The 19,025-nt window shown below is 31.8% G+C and overlaps 3 protein-coding genes across 4 annotated transcripts; 1 reads left to right on the top strand and 2 right to left on the bottom strand.

Annotated features, from left to right (window-relative positions):
- The first annotated feature begins 238 nt into the window (after window positions 1–238).
- On the top strand, window positions 239–13,760 carry LOC141684205 (uncharacterized). Of its 2 annotated transcripts, XM_074489066.1 has the most exons (6): window positions 242–2,787; window positions 3,667–4,100; window positions 4,182–4,343; window positions 5,126–5,201; window positions 12,328–12,483; window positions 13,322–13,760. In XM_074489066.1, the coding sequence occupies exons 1-6, from the start codon at window positions 745–747 to the stop codon at window positions 13,493–13,495; spliced, it is 3,045 nt and encodes a 1,014-aa protein (XP_074345167.1). In that variant the 5' UTR covers window positions 242–744; the 3' UTR covers window positions 13,496–13,760. The 2 variants fall into 2 exon arrangements, with proteins under 2 accessions (XP_074345168.1, XP_074345167.1); XM_074489067.1 differs by lacking the exons at window positions 12,328–12,483; window positions 13,322–13,760 and adding an exon at window positions 5,304–5,424 and having other exon boundaries at window positions 239–2,787.
- Window positions 13,761–14,379: 619 nt separating this feature from the next.
- LOC141684008 (uncharacterized) lies at window positions 14,380–15,145 on the bottom strand. Its single transcript, XM_074488840.1, has one exon. The coding sequence runs from the start codon at window positions 14,838–14,840 to the stop codon at window positions 14,487–14,489; it is 354 nt and encodes a 117-aa protein (XP_074344941.1). The 5' UTR covers window positions 14,841–15,145; the 3' UTR covers window positions 14,380–14,486.
- Window positions 15,146–15,367: 222 nt separating this feature from the next.
- On the bottom strand, window positions 15,368–18,746 carry LOC141684007 (ylmG homolog protein 2, chloroplastic). Its single transcript, XM_074488839.1, has 3 exons — window positions 18,291–18,746; window positions 17,079–17,278; window positions 15,368–15,870 (listed from the first exon to the last, which is right to left on the bottom strand). The coding sequence occupies exons 1-3, from the start codon at window positions 18,639–18,641 to the stop codon at window positions 15,603–15,605; spliced, it is 819 nt and encodes a 272-aa protein (XP_074344940.1). The 5' UTR covers window positions 18,642–18,746; the 3' UTR covers window positions 15,368–15,602.
- Between the last annotated feature and the right edge of the window lie 279 nt (window positions 18,747–19,025).

Here is a 19,025-nt window from a genome sequence, read left to right as displayed (position 1 = left end):
TCAGTTCCGATAATTTTTATTAATTCCTAATGCACCGAAAACTGAACAAACGGATTAATTCGCTTTCCGATTTTTACAACCATAACGAAATCTTATCGTTCATTCATTTTTCCCAAAATATTTTATTAATTGATTAAGAAATTAAATTAAATTAAATTAATATTGAGTTAATTTAGTTTAATATTAACACAAAAATCAATACTTTCAACATTTTCGCGGGAAGAAAGACAAGCTTTCCTTTCTTCCATCCAAAAACTCTCTTTACTAACAAATCTCTCTCTCTCTCTCTCTCTCTAAAATATAAAATACACACACAACACAACAGTTGGTAAGTTTCTTTGCTACTTTCACGATATATCATATCCAACTCATCTCGACGACGTCAATGACGGTTTCATATTCATATCGTCTTTGTCTCTATTCTACATTTATACTTCTACTCTTACTACTACTACTCTTATATACTTACAAAATCTTTATTTTGTACTTTCTTGAATATTACTTGCTCTTTATATTTTTAATATTTCTTGAATCTTCTATTACTTTCTTGACGATTTGGGCTTTTGGGTATTATGTGTGTGAGCAAGTTCAAGAATTTATATCAAGATTTCATCTTTTTGGGTCTGTGAGTGTGAGAAAATACAAAAATTTATCAAGATTTGATTTTTTTTGGAATTGTGAGAGGGAGCAATTGGGGTTTTCTTGTTAAAGATTTAGTCTTTTAGGGTTTGTGAATTGGGGAAAATGGATGATTTTAATTTGGGTGGGGGAAAGAAGGGGGGTGATTTGGATGGTGGGGTGAGGAAAAAATTGGATTTTGATGGTGGGGGTGGAGAAAGATCGGGTTTTGATGGTGGGTTTGGTGAAAGATTGGATTTTGATGGTGGGTTTCGAGAAAGATTGGATTTTGATGGTGGGTTTCTAGAAAGATTGGATTTTGATGGTGGGGTGGGGGAAAGATTAGATTTTGAAGGCGGGGTTCGGGAAAGATTGGATTTTGATGCTTTGAATTTTGGTAGTGTGAGTGGGGAGAAGAGGGACGTTGATGAAACTGGGGGTGGTTTTGATGGTGGGGTTTGTGAAAGATTGGATTTTGATGCTTTGAATTTGGGTAGTGTGAGTGGGGAAAAGAGGGGGGTTGATGAAACTGGGGGTGATTTGGATGGTGGGGTTTGTGGAAGATTGGATTTTGATGCTTCGGGTTCAGGTAGTTTGCGTGGGAAAGAGAAGGGGGTTAATGAAACTGAGGGTGATTTGGATGGTGGGGTTTGTGGAAGAATAGAGAAGGGGATTGATGAAATTTGGGGTGCTATAGATGGCAAATTTCGTAAATTTATGGATTCTATATCGGATTTTAATGCTTCAAATTTGGATAGTTTGAGTGGAAAAAAGAAGGGGGTTGATGAAATTGGAGGTGATTTCAGTGGGATTTGTGAAGGTTTGGATTTTAATGAAGGGGTTTGTGGAAAACTGGATTTTGAGACTCCGAATTTGTGTGATTTGAGTGGGAGGAAGAGGGGTATTGATGAAATTGGGGGTGATTTTGATGGTGGGGTTTGTGGGAAGAGGAGAGTTGGAGTGGTTGATATAAATGATGGGGGATTGAGAGCTGGTAAAGGAGTGGTTGAAGAGGGGAATGAGGTTGAGAATCTGTTTTCTGGTGATTTCGAGATGGGAAGGATTAAGGTTGATGGTGTGATGGGATTGGAGAAGGCGGGGGAGAGATTTTGTGATATCGAAGGGAAGAAAGAGATGAGTTTTGATCTTAATCTTTCGGTTTCTGGTGGGGCAAAATTAGTAGGAAGTTCTGTAGGTGGCGGAGAGAGTGTCAGAGTCATTGACAGGGAATGTGTAGAAGTTTTTAACATTTCGTCAGATGAAGAGGAAGAGCAAGTTGTAGGGAGAGATTATAAAGGAAAGGGGAAATTAATTGAGACTGAGTCCAGTTTTAATAGTATTGAAGGTCTTGATCTTTATTTTAAGAAAAATAATGAGTTCAATCAAGCTGCCAGTGGAAGTATGGATGGTATTGGCAGATGCACTAGAGAGGAGAAGGGGAAGGAGATTGATGTACAGCCTTGGATGCCACTTGGTGGAGATTCAACGGATTTCGATTTGTTTTATTCTTTGGAGCATCTGATGGATCCTTTTCCAGAATTTGATATGCAGCTACCTGAAATTTTTCAGCAGAATGAAGTTGGTCTTGGAGATTTAGACCGTTTCAATTCGCAGCAACATATTGAATTGGAACAGCAATCCAGAGAATTGGATTTGATAATAGAACAAAATCTAAGAGAGATAAAACAAAGGGGGGAAGAGTTGACAAGGATTGCCGAGGAGCTAAGGCAGAGAGAAATTGAAGATAGGAAACGTGTTCATCGTCGATTTGCACGTCCTTTAGAAGAGGACGGGCAGAGAGGGTCTTCAGAGAATGAGAACATGCACAGAGAGCAAAAATCAAGGCGGAGTGATCAACCTTTGATAAAATGGAAACCTTCTGAAAATCGTGAAAATAATGTTGCAAAGCGTTTTGTCCCTTCACTGCTGGATCTTTCTTTGAATGTCCTTGCTAATAATGCTGATATGATTGTGTCACTTGAAGGAGTGCCTTGCTTACTGAAGCAAAGACTAAGTAATTTGCTTTGTGATTCCAGGAAAATTAATATTAGGGTTTTGGATCTCTTCATAAAAGATTCTCCAGAAGAGATACGCATAAAAGATGCTTCCTGGATTACAGAACATCAATTTAAAATGTCTTTTAGGAGCTTTGGCCCAAAAAATTTGAAGGTATGAACAACTGTTTAATTATTTTGGTATTTTAGCCAGAAGAAAATGAAGTCTAATTCTAGAGTTACATGTGCAGCTTTAAATTAACAACTTTTATTTTCGTGTATGACCTATAAGATGCATTGTATGTCTAATTAATTAATCACTTAAGGCCATCTCCAATTGTTTCTCTATTTTAAAGTTGATTTATCTTCATTTTTCATCATTTTCACTTTATATTACAGTTTCGTCTCCAACCATGTCTCTAACTTTTACTTCAATCATTAATATTCCTCCTACAAAACAATACATACACACTGATATAAAATTAGACAGAGGTACAGAGAGATAAGCTGTGAGGGAGTTGGTTAAAAAACTAATATCTTTATCTGTACAGTATGACTTCAAATTTGAAGGCAAACAGTGTAATGCTTTATAAACGAAGATAGAGATAAGTCTCGTTGGAGAGAAATTTATACACTTTAACTTCATATATGAAGATAAAGCTGATTTTTAAGGCACCATTGGAGATGCCCTAACTACAAAGTTGACATTTTCTACCACAGCTTTCTGCAAAAACAATGTCAAACAAGTTTTCTTGGTAACATGTGCCTAGTTGCCTGCAACTTGTGCGGTTCGCGTGTCATAGAATTTTTGGTTTGCCTATAGCTATTGAACTAAATCTTATTCTATCAATCAGGGTAGATTACAGTATTTGGTAATCAAGTTTTTCTACTGACATGACATAGTTCTAGGTTCTGCTATAATTTTCAAAAAAAAAAAATTGTTTTCTGTACCGCCTTGTTTTACTAATTGCATGTAAAAGCTATAGTACCTAATTTTTGTCTTAATTAGTTTTTATTGTTAGTAATAAGATTTGACTGGCCTTTTGTTTTGTAGGTTTTCCAGTTTGACCTTGGCGGGCAATGCGTCTGTGATGACACAATAGCTGAAATTTTAATGCGGTCTAGAAGTAGCTTGCCTGGTTTAGGTATCATATCCCTGAGGGGTGCATGTCGTTTATCAGACGAGGCCTTAAAAGTCATTGTTAAGTTGGCACCTGCACTTTGTTCAATAAATTTGGGCGAGTGTTCCCTCCTCACCCACGTTGGCATCAATTATATAGCTGATGCTCTAGGAAACAGTTTGAGGGAGCTCTTCATAGATAATTGCTGCAGAATAGATGCTAGAGATATGGCATCAGCAGTCAAGAAGTTTAAACATTTGGAAGTTTTATCAGTAGCAGGGATTCCAAATTTATGTGACAGAGTTATAAGTGATATACTCACTGCATGTGGAAGAAATATAAAGGATCTTGATCTGGCAGATTGCGAGTAAGTTTATTGACTTCATTTTAAAGGAGCTACAATATGCTTCCTTCAGCACTGTAATTTTTGTATCTCACTGTGATGCAGGAGGTTGACTGACTCTTCTTTCAAGATCATTGGTCAAAATTGTTCAGACTTACGTACCCTTAACATTGTTAACCTGCACAACTTAACTGATGTAGGATTATCTTATCTTGCCGATGGTTGTAAATCAATTCGAATCCTCAAACTTGGTCGCAATAAATTCAGGTTTATATTCTTATTACTCACGGTTTCTTGTTTTTTCACATATTTTTTATGTTCGAATAAGTTGATTAAAGTATACAATGATAAGCTCTTTATGATGGTAAAAGCAAACAAAATGAGACAAGGTCATTTATCATATCTGTTATTAGGTTTTATATTTGAACTGATAAGAACAGATTTAATTTTTAGGAATTGTGGTGATTCAGTAAAGTAATTTTAGATTATAATTAGTATTACGATTGTATAGGTATTTCACGTTATTCTTTAGTTGTATTGTTTTCCAAGCTAGGTAAGTTTATTCTCCATTTAAGTATGGTAACACCCCCTTCCCACAAGTAGCGTAAGCTGATCTTAATGGAATCATTTATTGTCTACTGAAAATTTCTCTCTTTTTATGGTTTGCTACTATCCATTACAGAGTATTTTTTTTATTCTTCTTGGTTGGGAAACACTGTGTAACTTCTTAACTATTGTCCTTCATCATTATGTCTGTTGGACCTGATAAAAAATCTGCTTTAATACAAATGGTACCATTAATATTTATATCACAAAATCCTGTTCTATCTTAGTAAATTATAGGTGGCTTGTAGTTACAAAACTTATAAAATTGCAACAATTATTAAAGTGCTCATATATAGAGGTTTTGTACGATGCAAAATTTGAAAAATCAATAATTTTGCAAGTTTATATATATGATTGAAAGATTATATGATGCATCTCCATAATAATACAATGTCGCTTCTCTTTATATATCTGCAATCTGATGATTCATTAATGCATGACAGTGATGAAGCTATTGCTGATTTCATTGAGATAGCAGGAAGGTCTTTAGAGGAACTCTCTCTGAATCATGTTAGACAGGTATGTTTTAGTACAAAACTAAGAATTACTATATATATTTTTCTGAATTGTTGAAAAAGATGTGTGAAATATGTTTTGTGTTTGCTACTGCATCATATACAGAGGTGGCTCGAAATGGTACTACTACTTCAGTGCTTTCTTCGCTGCTATGAACACGAGTTTCTATTTTACTAGTTTCGGGATATATTTAAACTAATGTTTGTCAAATGCTTGTGTATATTAAAATTCTTAAACTCGTTGACCTTTCTTCTATGCAATTATCTCCTCCGAAATTTGTTGAAATACTTGGATATGTTAAAATATTAATTGCATTAAGATAACAGCAAATAAACTGTAATACAAATTCTGATTCACTAAGAAATGGTACAAAAGTTATACATAATATTCGGCACTTCGGATTTGTTACAACTCATTCTGTTCAAGTCATCTTTATGTTGAAATTTATTTAAAAGAAATAATTGTTAATATATATTGGGTATCATATATTCTTAGTAACTACTAATTGAATATAAGAATGGTAAATAATGCATACATTATCAGTTTATCAATTTCTATCCACCAAAACTCACTTATTTAGTTATGTTCAACAGAATATAGTCTTATTGATACTCACTTTAGCACTGGAACTCTATCACAAGAAACAATTTCTATTGAACAGGCATAACTTTAAACACAGCTTGATTTGGTTACACCTATAAAGTCGAGGAGATTTGAATCATTAATTATTTACTTATATAAATACCACAGTAAGAATCTAAAGAATTAGGAACTAATGTAAGAATTTATGAATGCTACAAAAAGAGTTTAGCATGTTCAAAATCACATATTCTTTTAAAAACAACACTGACATACCACGGAGGACTAGTATTTACAACTAGTTTATATGTACGCCAAAGAAACTACATAAGCGGTTGAGTTAAACACATACCCTTTTATAGAAACATAAAAGAGTGAACTAATTACGTATTCTAGTTTTGATTGAAACTGAGATTTTGTGAAGGATGGTTGGTGCAGTTTTTTTTATATTTTTTGTCATGGAAGGTAAATGAAAATATTTAAAATCTAGGTACATATGGATTTGGAAATTGATTTTTATATAGATTATTGAAGTAGTATAAGAATATGCTTCTTGGTCTATAAATGTATATACTAAGTGTGATTAGTACATATAAAGAAACATTGTTTTACATGAAACCACTTGACTTTATGTTACGTGAATCAAATATATTGGATTAGTAATTTAAATTCTTTATTAATAACAATTTTTTCTCTTACAAATATTAAAAGAAAAACTTTTCAAAAAAAACCGAAGTTAAGAGATTGTAAAGTCTTCGGGAAAAGGAGACAACAAAATATAAGAATGATTATTTGGTAGTATAAATGGAAACCTATTGGTAGGGATAGTGTTATTAAACACGCAATGCGTGAAAAAGCACAAAGCCTTCCTAGAGGATAAGCGCAATGCGCAATTTATACGTTATACATGGTATATTATTATATTTTGGTATTAATTACATTATTTGCAATTTTTTTATATAAATGTTTTTATTAGAATGATCACTAAAAAGTAATTTATATTACAAACAATGGAATGTAAATTTAAACAAAAATACGATATTATGCTGAAAACAGTGTATTCTTTAATAAACAAAGAAAATATTGTGTTGATGTATTGCAGTAAAATGAATAAATATGAGTTGTTAATTAAGTATGCATCAAAGGGTGATATATATATATAGAATAAAGTTTAATGGAGTCGTTTTTTTGGAGTCCTGCAGTCCACATACGTTGTGCAATGAAAATATTACGTAAAATATTGCAGAAAATATTATTTTATAAATCATGTTATACAAACATCAGTTTTTCAAATGAAAATCTTATAAACATGTATGTTATGCAAACTTAGCATGTTTTGAGGAATAATATGTTTTGCAATTTTCTACTCGTAAACTGTATACGTTTTGCAAAGTTTTCATAAAAATAGTGATGTTTATGCAAGATAATTCGCAAAATAATATGTTCTGCAATATTTTACTTTTATACTATACTATTATAAGCGAAATATAGTTTCGTTTGGTCGGTTGGTTAACATCTTCCTAAAAAAAATGCTACCACCTTCCAAAATAAAGCTTAAACAAATATAATTTTATTAAAAAAATAAATCAAGTATCTAATATTATTATAAAATCCATGAATTTTATCCTAACTTAATATCTAATTACACTCAACTTCTTTCTTACCTCTTTTGTAGGAAACCAAACACTTTCAAAATTAATTTTAGTAATTCAAATTATAATATAATAATATAATTAATAAATCAAGATTTTTTTTTTAAATTTTTTTTTAAAAAATAATAATATTAATCTATCTATCCATACTATACTATTATAGGCAAAACACTATTTTTTTGGTTGATTGGTCAACACTTTCCAAAAAATAGGCTAACACTTATCATTTTTCATTAAAAAATAAAAATAAAATTCTACGCTACAGAGTAGGCTGACGCAATGTATGTCTCTCTCAACAAAAACACTTTTCATTCATCCTGCGGACTAAAAATATATATATAATAAATTTAAAAAATGAGCACACTTGCACGGCATTGTCACAGGACTCACTACTAAAAACCTACTCCATTGGCCATTTATATCAAAAACATATTTGGATCGCAAAATTAATAATTAAATTTGAAAAAAATAAGATTAAATAATTTATATTAAAATTAATATCATAAATTTCAAAAACTTATTTATTTTTTTTCATAATTTACCTTTTATAATAAAAAGTAAATATAATAATAATAATATAATAAATATTAAAATTAAACCATCCATCGCATAGGTTATATGCTATTTTAAGCGTAATAGGCTATTTTAAGCGTAATAGGTTATGATTGGTTGTTTAGTTAATACCTTCCTAAAAAATAATTAACACAACTTTCAAAAACATTATTAACATTAAGAATAAGAAAAAAACATGTATCTTTGACTCTTCTAAAATTAATTCAAATTATAATTCTCTCCAAGTCGGACATAATCAATTAATTCTTAATAATTAATACACATTAGATGAACACAAATACTATATTTAAAAATCAAATTAAAAATACATGAAATTGAAAAAAACACAAACTTGCATTCTCTTACGGTCTTACATAGGCCAACATGAAATAGGATTCCTTATGTTGAAATAGAATTCTTTATGTTTAAGAAACACCGATAACTAAAAAATGGATGTTTTCGAAGTAAAAAAAAATTGAATTTATGGTTTGTACACTAATATTTATAATTAATATCACATTTTTAATATCTTTCGATTTTAATAATTTAGTATTGATATGTGATGGTATTATTACATTTTAAAATAAATATATGAGAATTGTTATTTTCAATATGAACAATATTCTAAATTTTAATATTTTAAATATCCAAATTTGAATCCGTCAAAAGTATAATATAAAAAATATAAGTATCATTAATTTCAATAATACATAGTTATTATATTTTATTTAATTAGCTATTTTAATTTTTTATTTTTTACAAAAAATATTTTAAATAAATAATAATATTATGTTATAATTAGCCCGTGCATCGCACGGGTTATAGGCTAGTAATATTTTAATTGCAGAACGTACATGGACTACAGGACTCCACAAAATATAAGGACTCCATAGAACTTAACCAATATATATACATAATATATATATATATATATATATATGGAGATGATCAAATACAAACCAAATTTAAAATGAAAACTAGAAACCAGTCTAAGCCACTAGATCAATTTAATCTAATGGTCCCCCTAAAGGCACCACACCCAACTAATCTGCACCCTTACTGCCTTCCCCACACAATTTCAGCTTTTCTCTTCCATTTTTAATTTGATTTTTCCCGTCAAACCGTAAGTTTTTTTTGAAACCCGATTTCAATGTATTTTTCTCCATCTCTCAACGATCGATTTGCATACCATATGTGTTATATTTCGAAGTAATTTTAAAAAAATATATTATTTGGTTTCTAGTTTCTATTCTAAAAGTGGTTTCTATTGGAGTAGCCCATGATATATATATATATATGAGAAAAGTTCAGTGGAGACCTGATTTTAGTTGGAGACTTGGAGACCTAATCCTGACCATCTATTTTTTTTAATTCTATGGTTGTTATGGTTGTTATTGTTTTGCTTTCTTTTATTTATCACATGGGTTGAGGGGTAGTTTAGTCCTGCTTAATTATAAGTATAAGTATTATAAAATCAGTTATATACGTCAGGCCATTCATAACTGATATAAAGTTGTTAATATAGTTCACATGTATTAATCAGTTTATCACATTTCCTATAACATAGAAATTTGGATGAATAAATTTTATTTGAATTTAAAAATAATTGAAATTTTCTTTCGTTGTGTTCTATTTTCTAATATAAATTTATTGATGTTTCTAATATAAATTTTGTTATTTTTATTACTTAGTTTACATTATTATATCATTAATTAAATGAAAAACTAGAAAATTAAAATCGAAATTGCTCACAATTTTTTTTAATAATATTGTAGTACGTTAATATAACTTTCATTCACTAACTAAGTTTGATGTAAAATAAAATTAAGAATTAAAGTGCAATTTTTTTATAAAAAAATTCTTTAAGATATTAGTGACTCAATTTATTCTCTACTTAAATATGTATAATAAATATTATTAGTTTTTGAAAAATTAATAAAAAATTATAATGATCATTTAGTACACGTGTGATGCACTCTATTCTATTCAGCATTAAACAAATGAAAACTTATAATCTGTAGTTTGTAGTTGCTAGTACAAGTTGCTTTAAGTATTCGAGTTTATGCAAATATATTATACAACCCAATGCTTGGGAGGATGCATAGGAGGATGCATGATATTTAAATGGAGGACAATCTTTTCCAAGTGCAGGACATCCTTATTATGCAAGTTGCATTATATTTTTTATTTAGGTTTAAAAGTACTAAATATTTATTTATTCATAAATACTTTTTTTGTCATTTACTCCACATCAAATATATTACGCTCTAATTTTTATTAGGCTAAGTTATGCACTACAACTTTATTTTTGAATATATTTTTTAGATAATATGTGTTTTGCATGTTAAATTATATTTTTTATTTAGATTTTAAAGTACCACATTTTGTTTATAAAAAATCTACAATATGTATGCACTCTATTTTTTCTAATATATTTTTCACATAATATTTGATTCTGCAAGTTGCATTATATTTTTTATTTAGATTTAAAATTACTACACTTTATAATTTCATGTACTACAGTTCTTTATAAAATTATTTGTAATCTTGTTACATTATTTTTTTTATTTAGATTTAAATGTACTGCACTTTATAATTTAAACTACTACACTCTATTTATAAACTTCAGCACTCAATTTTTTTAATATATTTTTCATATAATATTTATATACATGTTACATTATATTTAGGTTTATTAGTATTAATCTGTCTCTCACTTTGCATTCATCTCTAACCGCACAATTTTACAAAATCTAAGGGCAGTTATACAGGTCTCTAGGGTCTCCAAATAATATTGGTCTTCACTGAACCCAACTCATATATATATATACACACAAACTCCAGGATATATGGTTTTAACAAGTTTAAGATATTTCATATTTAGAAGTATTTGTTTACCCAGATTGCATACTCGTTAAATGTATATTTTATGTTTTTAATTTGGATTAGTATGTAACCCTTATGTCATGCATATCTTCTGTTTCATTGGTCGTTACTAAATTTGCACAATAGTTGTTCCCTCCTTGCATCCTACCTTCAAATAATTATCATGTGCGATTATAAGAACTTCAACTTCTTCACTAGATTTCACTAGATTTCAAGTTTGGGTTTTAATTAGGATATCTAATTTAGCCTTTGAAATTTGAGTTATATGCTTCTCCCTTTATTTAAATTTATTTATGTATCAAAGTTGGGTTAGTCGGATTTTCTTTATCCAAACTAAAATAAATAATGTGGTTTGGATTCCAACCAAATATAATTCCGTTAGGTGTTTAGAAATTCAGTTTCACATATTTGGATATTCATAGACCTATAACTTTCGTCTTGTACTTTCATGTTTCGTTTATTTGAACCCATGCACGAACTCGACATTTTGTTCGTGTATTAAAAACTAAAACACGAACATGACACGAAAAAATGAAAAGGAATGTACACGAACTTTTTGTGTTCACATAACAAAGTGAAATGCAAAGTACATGAAAGATAAAACATTAATTGATATTTTATTAATTTTCATATTAAGTTATTAACAATTAATTAACTTACATTTATCTGTTAATGACATTATTTTTCTTTCTATTAGTGTTTTATTATTAACATTAAATAGTATATAAAATACGTTCTTATAATATACTAATTTGTGTGTTTGTGCCTGTGTGGTGTATATATATACATAATAAATTATTTATTTATTTTAATAACTATTTGTGTCGTATATTTTCATATCATTTAAATACAAACACTAAACTAAATTTGGAAGTGTAATTTTGTGTTTGTGTACTCAAAATGTAAATACAAACACTAAAATTTTTGGATTGGTATCCAAATATATGAATGCTCGCCTCTCGGGTTGCCCATCATGATGAGAATCTGAAATCAACTTATTTTGCGAAGCTTCTTGTTGACTGTAGATAGTTACAAAGCAAGGATTTGGTTTACTGGCACAAGTGTAAATTAGTTGTGGAGTCCATATTTCTTGAATCCACATGGAGGAAAAAGTCCCTGACCTCTGGTTTCCATATTTATCATAATCCAGAAGTACGTTAATAGGTTCATAGTGACCCTCAATAGAATAAAAGCTTACAAACATCAGCAAGGAAGGAATATATTATGCGGTGCGGACTATGCAACTTTAATCAAGATATTTAACGGGTCAGGAAAATATGGCTCTGCAATATACGAAAATTCCATCTTTCTTAATTAGCTACAGATGTGAACATTTCTTGAATTGTTGTCCCAGATATTAACTGTAAAATTTTGACTAATCCTGTTTCCTGTGATGCAACCTGAAATACCTGATTATTTACAACGTCTGCTAGATCTCATGTGTTAGCCTTTCATGTCAGGTTGGCTCCTTAACTGCTCTGTCACTTGCCAAATTCTCACAAAATCTGTTGAGTTTGGATCTCTCATGGTGTCGGAAAGTAACAGACGAGGCACTGGGATTGATTGTGGATAGCTGCTGGTCACTGAAACTGCTCAAAGTATTTGGATGTACACAGGTATCCTTATTTACTACCAATGTTATTTATTGATTTACCTACTTTAAGTTGTCTTCAAGTTATATAGATTTCAAATGAAGTTGAGAAGCTTTGTACTTGATAAGTGTTTGTATTAACCAATTCTGGCATAGCACCATATGTTTAGAAGTAATCGTGCATCCTCCATCTACTTCGAGGCATCCTGCATTAGAAAACTTATTTTTTTTTACTAAAGTTGGAATTTATTATAGTGACACATGTCAACTAAGAGTAAATAAGTTAAGATCTTTGTGTGTGATCTTCCCATCTTAGTTTATTTCGTAGGTTCATGTGAGAATCACTTAGATGCATCAACAATTCTAGTAGCAAATGATATAATTTATAATTGCTATGATTCCCTATTACGAGGTCAGATTTTACCTTCCATTTCCATGTTGACAAAATGTTTTTTAAGATGTGGATGAAAAAAATGATTTAAGCATAAGTTAAGTATCCATTCGGATAGTAATTTTGATATAAAAATAAAGTAATTTAGCGGAAATCTTATTATTCTGTCCATTTTTTTACATTTTTACTATCTTTTACAGATGACAAAGAGAATGAACTCTGAATTGTAAAACTTGTCATTCCCATCCCTGCTTTTCTCTTCAAAAGTAATCTTGCCCTTCATCTTTCTGAATCGAGACTGAAGAGAGTTGCGCTATGTTAAAGTTCCATGTTTCCAAAACTAATAATTATGTCAACATATATCTGCATTATTCCGTTTTGCTGTTTTTTTTTAATTTTCTTCATAATTTACACTTCTATCATCACATTAGATTAAATGCATCTCAAATTTATAACTTTCTGGTTTTAACAGATTACAAATGTATTTCTGGATGGCCACTCAAATTCGCTGGTGAAAATTATTGGGCTGAACATGACTTCTTTACTTGAACATGTGGGCACGCTTAATACCCAAGAAGTCTATTTGCGATACTCACCTCTGCCAATTCCTTGTAGATCTGAAAACTTGGACCACGGAGATATTTGAAGTGGTTTTTATAGCTCATCCAAAAGCGACATAGCATGCAGAATCGCCTCATTCACACCTTTAGTAGATCAATAGTAAACATATTTTGTTTTCGATTCTAGCATCTTCATATCTTGCTAACCATAGTAAACACCTCTTAGAAGTTAGAAAATTTTACTTTTACAGGCTGATAATGCCATATTCAGTTATAACTATATATATGATACATAAATTGTCTGTTCCAACTTTAATGAACATCCCCTTGATAGTTTATATTTTTGTTTTATTTTAATGTTTTTACTTTAATAGGCTGATAATGCCATATTATACTATAACTATATATGGCAAATAAAATTTCTGTGCCTTGAACTGTTTTGGTTGAAGTTCCTTGGCTGCCAACAAAAATTCATATTGTGGGGTTTTCGGACACTTTAATTCTCTGTTCGAACTTCTTAGCATCCTTGCTTTGAAACCGAAAGGAACTCGATTGACAAAAAAGAATAGAAAGGGAAACAAAGAGGCTGGAATTACACCTCCTGACTCTAGTCCCTTTCTCCATTAATGGCCTGAAGTCATGTCGAGAGACTTCCTCTGCCATATGTTGGAATAGCAATCTTGCCAGACGATTGAGTCCCAAGCCGAAGAGAACTCAATTAGCAAATGAGTCGTCGGATTGAATGAGGATGTAATTACAAATTTGCACCCTCAGTTGATGAGACAGTAGGATCTGTATTGTTACATATTTTTTTACCTATGAGTTAGAGGTAAGCTAAGAAAGTTAAGTCATAGAAAGATTTTTGTATCTGATCTTCAGGTATGTTGTATGAGGGCAATAGATATAATGTGTACCCTATACAGAATTAAACCTCTTATGGTTTAGCAATTCACAACATTTCATGCGTCAGTTTTGTGCAAAACTGCAGGTTTTCATTCAAGATCATGCTTACATGATAATGTGACTGAGATGTATGACAAGTCTAAAAGGTAAACATATTGCATGACAGACACCAACTCACTGCAAGTTCATAGGAGAAGCTTTACATTTTAAGACCAAAGCAAGAAATACGAGGACTATGACGATCCCACTGGAAGAACCACCAACCCTGTATATCCAGTAAGGATCAAACCTGGTTAAGCTTTTGTCCAAGTAACATGATATGGCCACTGCAATGATCAGAACCACCAGCAAAACAGGACCAAAAGAAGAAAAGTCGATAGGTTCCTCCTCTGGCTCTGGCTCGGGTTCCTCTCTTCTGTCGATGATCAGTGGTGAAATTATGGCAAGAAATGTCAGACTTAGAAGTAGTAGTTTCTCTGACGACGAACGCCTGTGCCTCCAACGTGTAGCTCCTCCTTCATACTCCATTAGGACAATTATTTTCGAAACTTGAACTTTCCGGAGTGTTAGAAACTTGAGTCCAGTTAGTATTACTTTTGATCAACTGATGTTGTGCCACAAGTCGTTCGTAGAGAAAGTAACAAAGATTATATTCTGAGGAATGTGAGTACAGCAGCTTGTTTTTGAAGTTTTTGTCACTAGATTGAGTGGATTCGAGCAAGGGAGCAGAAAAGAGAGAAGTATAATGTATCATTTTTCTTTTGACAAGACTTTATGTAGTTGATGCCGGTTAACCATGCATTTTAATACAGAATCTGATGCTGGTAGCAGTAGCATTTACCTGATTTTCTGAGACAATTCATTGTTGGATTACACATAGAAAAGTGTGTTCACATTAGGCCAGTGAATTTACTTTTCCTCTGCAGTAACATGAAGTTGATTTCTATTTTTAATATATATATCTCACTCGAAAGTAGACTCTCGCAAGACATGCAGATATGTATATATTGAGTCCATCCTTGAGAGGAGAGATTTATAATATTTTTTTTGCTAGGTGTAGAAATACTTATAATATAAGAATCTGCCTTCAGAAAGGTTCAAAAGACATCAACCGAACCTAAAACATAAGGTATTAAAGAAGCTACTATATTTGGGGTGTTTAGGTCCTGATGCATACCTATATCTCAGAAATTCAAAGAATTACAAAATAGTTGTATACAAAGTGGATAGCAGGGTTAAGCTGCAATACAAAAGAGAGAGAAAAATATGTAGTTGCCATAGTTAGGTGTCTTAGAGATCATTGCTGGAGCTCTTTGTGTTTTTTGCAGCAAACCTTCTCATCCATTTCTTTTGGGATGTTGTAAGATGAAACAATTCTGATCGAGACGATGAAAGTCCTCGGGATGCTCCTTCAGATGGGAGTTCGGCAGGAAGTGCAGTAGCAGCACTTGTGAATGCATTTAAAACAAGAAATGCAAGGATAGGTGAAAGATCCAAAGTCCCTCCTAGTGGTGGGATAAGTCCTCGGAATACGTTCAGGTACGGGTCGCATAAAGTACTGAATAAGAAGTATTGGACATTAAGAACATGCACATTTCCTATAATTTACTATCAACACGCAAAAAGCGCTGAAAGATAGACACGTTTGAAAGTAGGCATTGTGCAAAACCAAGACTGATATAGCTGATGAAGCCCATAGGCCATAAGTTTGTCAACCAAATCATCGCGGAGATATTGTAGAAATATATAATTTTTTGCAAGTAGGCATTGTGTGGAACCAGGAACGGATAGCTGATCATGCAAATTATTTTTTTATATAAATAGTCTTTTAAAAAATATATGTATGACCAGGGGCATTAGCCATTCTTTTATTTATAGGATGAATCAAAAATCTGAAATGACAAAACCAGATGGATTTTAGAGATAAAGCCTTGTAAGTGCTTTGTTGTGGAGTGTGCATTTCAGAGTCAAAATAGTTAAAATTAAATATTATATTCTAGTTTTAGAAGAGGATATATATTTGAAGGTCTAATAATACAGCAAATCAAAAGCTTTTGAATACAACTTGCAAACTCATCCAGCATTATTCATTTCTCACAACAGATTTTCCGGGGTATCAAACCTATGTTCAGATTGTCCTAGCTCTCATCATTAAAAATTAGTTAGTAAAATGAGTCAATGACAGCTTATCAATCACAAGACCAGTTAGAGGCTATTGTTAGAACTAGGTATACAACTACACGACCATAAATATAGAAGAGCTTGGCGCAGATAGTCCTCAACTTAAACAAATGTATAACTTAGGGTGTGTTTGGTATTGCTGTTGCAGACAGCAACAGCAGCGAAAAGCTGAAAAACAGTTAAAAAACTGTTTGGTAAAATATAAAAGCTGCTTTTCGGAAAAGTGTTTTTAGCCTAAAAGCTGCTGTTAGAAAAAGTTAGTCCCGCCATGCTTTTAGAAAAAACTGTTTTTCAGCTGTTACGGGAAACAAATGTTGATTTCACCATCAAACCTTACCAAAAACATCATTATTTTTAATTTTTTGCATCAAAATATATACGTATCAAAAAAATTACCAAACAGTCATCTGATTTTTACAACAACACTTTTTTCAGCAGCACTTTTTCTAACAGCACAACAAGTTTTAACAGCAATCCCAAACAGAGCCTTAATTAAGTATTCGAACATTGACAGTATTGTCTGAGTGTCAAACACAGATACTTTAGGGTGAGGAGTCATGTAAAATTAACTTTTCATAGGAATACCTGAGAGGATTTACTATGACAGGAGGAGAATTTGGGAACCAGGTAAGAACGAGCCTGCAAACTAGAAGAGTATTATAAATGTTCAAAAAATTAAGAATTCCATTAGCTGCCACAAGTCCAGCTACTGAATCTCCAGGCAAAATGGCTGCAAAATTGTGATTGGGCAGAGTTTTCAAACTACTGTAGTTTCTGCGATGAATCTGAAAAATACGTTGAAAACAAAATTTCATGTCATAATTGTGAATAGAAAGTTAGTTCCTTGCAAAGCTCAACTACTCAAATGCATTCGGAAGAAAAAATAATGTGACGACAAAGGTAAGCAAACATCAAGACTTTAAACACAACCCACAGATGCAATGTACTAGTAATAGATAGGTTGCTAAATTTAAAGTCTTAGAAGCCCCCTCCAGACAGATTTACCTTTATAAGTATTTGTTTTTAAACTGATGATTTAAACTGCCATCAACAATCTTTTAAAATTGAATTAAACATCAGCAACGTATCTCAGCACTAACCACATGCATATGCTGCACACGTTTTACTAAACTAACATCTCTCTTCGTCGTCGTTCCTCATTTCCTATTCTACAAATACACAAATAGAATACATTTATAACCATAGACTGGTCAAAGAAAAAAAAATAAGCACCATAATTTGGTGGATACAAGGCGTTGATAAGAATTATTCTCCCTTATTGTTATTCTAACTAATCAATGTTTCTATCCACTAGATCAAAGCTAGCCTTAGAATACAAAACACTTCAGTTTTTCTAACATGTTCGAGCCAAACAGAAACAATAACTACACATTTCAACAGCATAACCGTTAAACGTAAACCAAGTATCTTATTCTAGGATAATTGTCACAACACACCAATCAAATTAGGGAGTAACAACAGCTATCCCTACAAGTAATAAGATCCCAACTTTAATAAGATCAGTACCATTGCACATAAATATCAGTAATTTAGTACATTTTAATAAGTCAACTTGATATTTATGCATAAACAAGGCAATTAAAGACCCCACCCCCCCTCTCTCTCTCCCCCCTCCCTCCCTCCCTCCCTCCCTCCCTCCCTCTCCCTCCCTCCCCCCACCCTCCCTCCCCTCCCTCCCTCCCCTCCTCTTTAACTCTCTCCCCCCTCTCCTTCTCTCACTCTCTCTCTCACCCACACAATTAGCAATTTAGCACACAAAAACTAGCTGGAGGGTACCTGGCAGAAATTTTGAAACTCATTGGAGAGAGACACCACTTTACCAAAAAAGGGGTTCTGACAAGCAATAACCTCAAAAAACTTACTACATTTATCAGCAGTAGACACAATAGACCTCTGCAAACAATCAACCACATGGGTTGTTGTTTCTTCCACTAAAGATTGAATCTTTAAGTTCTTGATTGTCATATTAGGCTGTTTTGACACACTTGATGAATGAGACACAACTGGGTTGTGAATAAACTGTGGAACAGTGAGTGGTAACACTACCAAACAGTTAGAAATCATGTTATTTGACATACATTTTTGGGTTTCTTTGTGTAAAGATTCATCTTTCGGTGGAATCTCCATTGGGTGTGTTTGTATGGATATTTTAATGGAGGATAAGAAGATGATGGTAATAGTACTCCCCCTCTTTTCCCAATTTGGAAGGAGGAGATGGAGTTATTTTAGCTTGGGGATAAGATTATAAATTCTTAATAAATGTAACTATTTAAATATTTTATTAATTTTCATGTATTTCTTTTATAACTGTTATTCCCTCTATTCCTCCCAAATATTTATATTTTGATTGGACACGGAGTTTAAAAAAAATGATAAAGTAATGGAGAAAAGTTAAAAATGTAAGTAAAGTGGTGAGACCGATTAATATTATATGTATAAATTGGTATAGTGGAGAGAAATAGTTGATGTAGTTATTTTAAAAATTATAAAAAATTTACTATTTTTGAAAAA

This window comes from Apium graveolens, chromosome 9 (genome assembly GCF_009905375.1).
Source record: "Apium graveolens cultivar Ventura chromosome 9, ASM990537v1, whole genome shotgun sequence".
In the NCBI taxonomy this organism is placed as follows: domain Eukaryota; kingdom Viridiplantae; phylum Streptophyta; class Magnoliopsida; order Apiales; family Apiaceae; genus Apium; species Apium graveolens.
This window is presented reverse-complemented; position numbering and strand designations above follow the sequence as displayed.

Excerpts from the sequence above, each read along its gene's own strand:
- LOC141684205 (XM_074489066.1), top strand. The coding sequence starts at position 745 with ATGGATGATTTTAATTTGGGTGGGGGAAAGAAGGGGGGTGATTTGGAT. Across the intron at positions 2,788-3,666 it reads TTGGCCCAAAAAATTTGAAG|GTTTTCCAGTTTGACCTTGG; the intron begins GTATGAACAACT and ends TTTGTTTTGTAG. Across the intron at positions 4,101-4,181 it reads CTTGATCTGGCAGATTGCGA|GAGGTTGACTGACTCTTCTT; the intron begins GTAAGTTTATTG and ends ACTGTGATGCAG.
- LOC141684007 (XM_074488839.1), bottom strand. The coding sequence starts at position 18,641 with ATGGAGATTCCACCGAAAGATGAATCTTTACACAAAGAAACCCAAAAA. Across the intron at positions 17,279-18,290 it reads AGTTTCAAAATTTCTGCCAG|ATTCATCGCAGAAACTACAG; the intron begins GTACCCTCCAGC and ends CGTATTTTTCAG. Across the intron at positions 15,871-17,078 it reads GTCATAGTAAATCCTCTCAG|TACTTTATGCGACCCGTACC; the intron begins GTATTCCTATGA and ends CTTCTTATTCAG.
- LOC141684008 (XM_074488840.1), bottom strand. The coding sequence starts at position 14,840 with ATGGAGTATGAAGGAGGAGCTACACGTTGGAGGCACAGGCGTTCGTCG.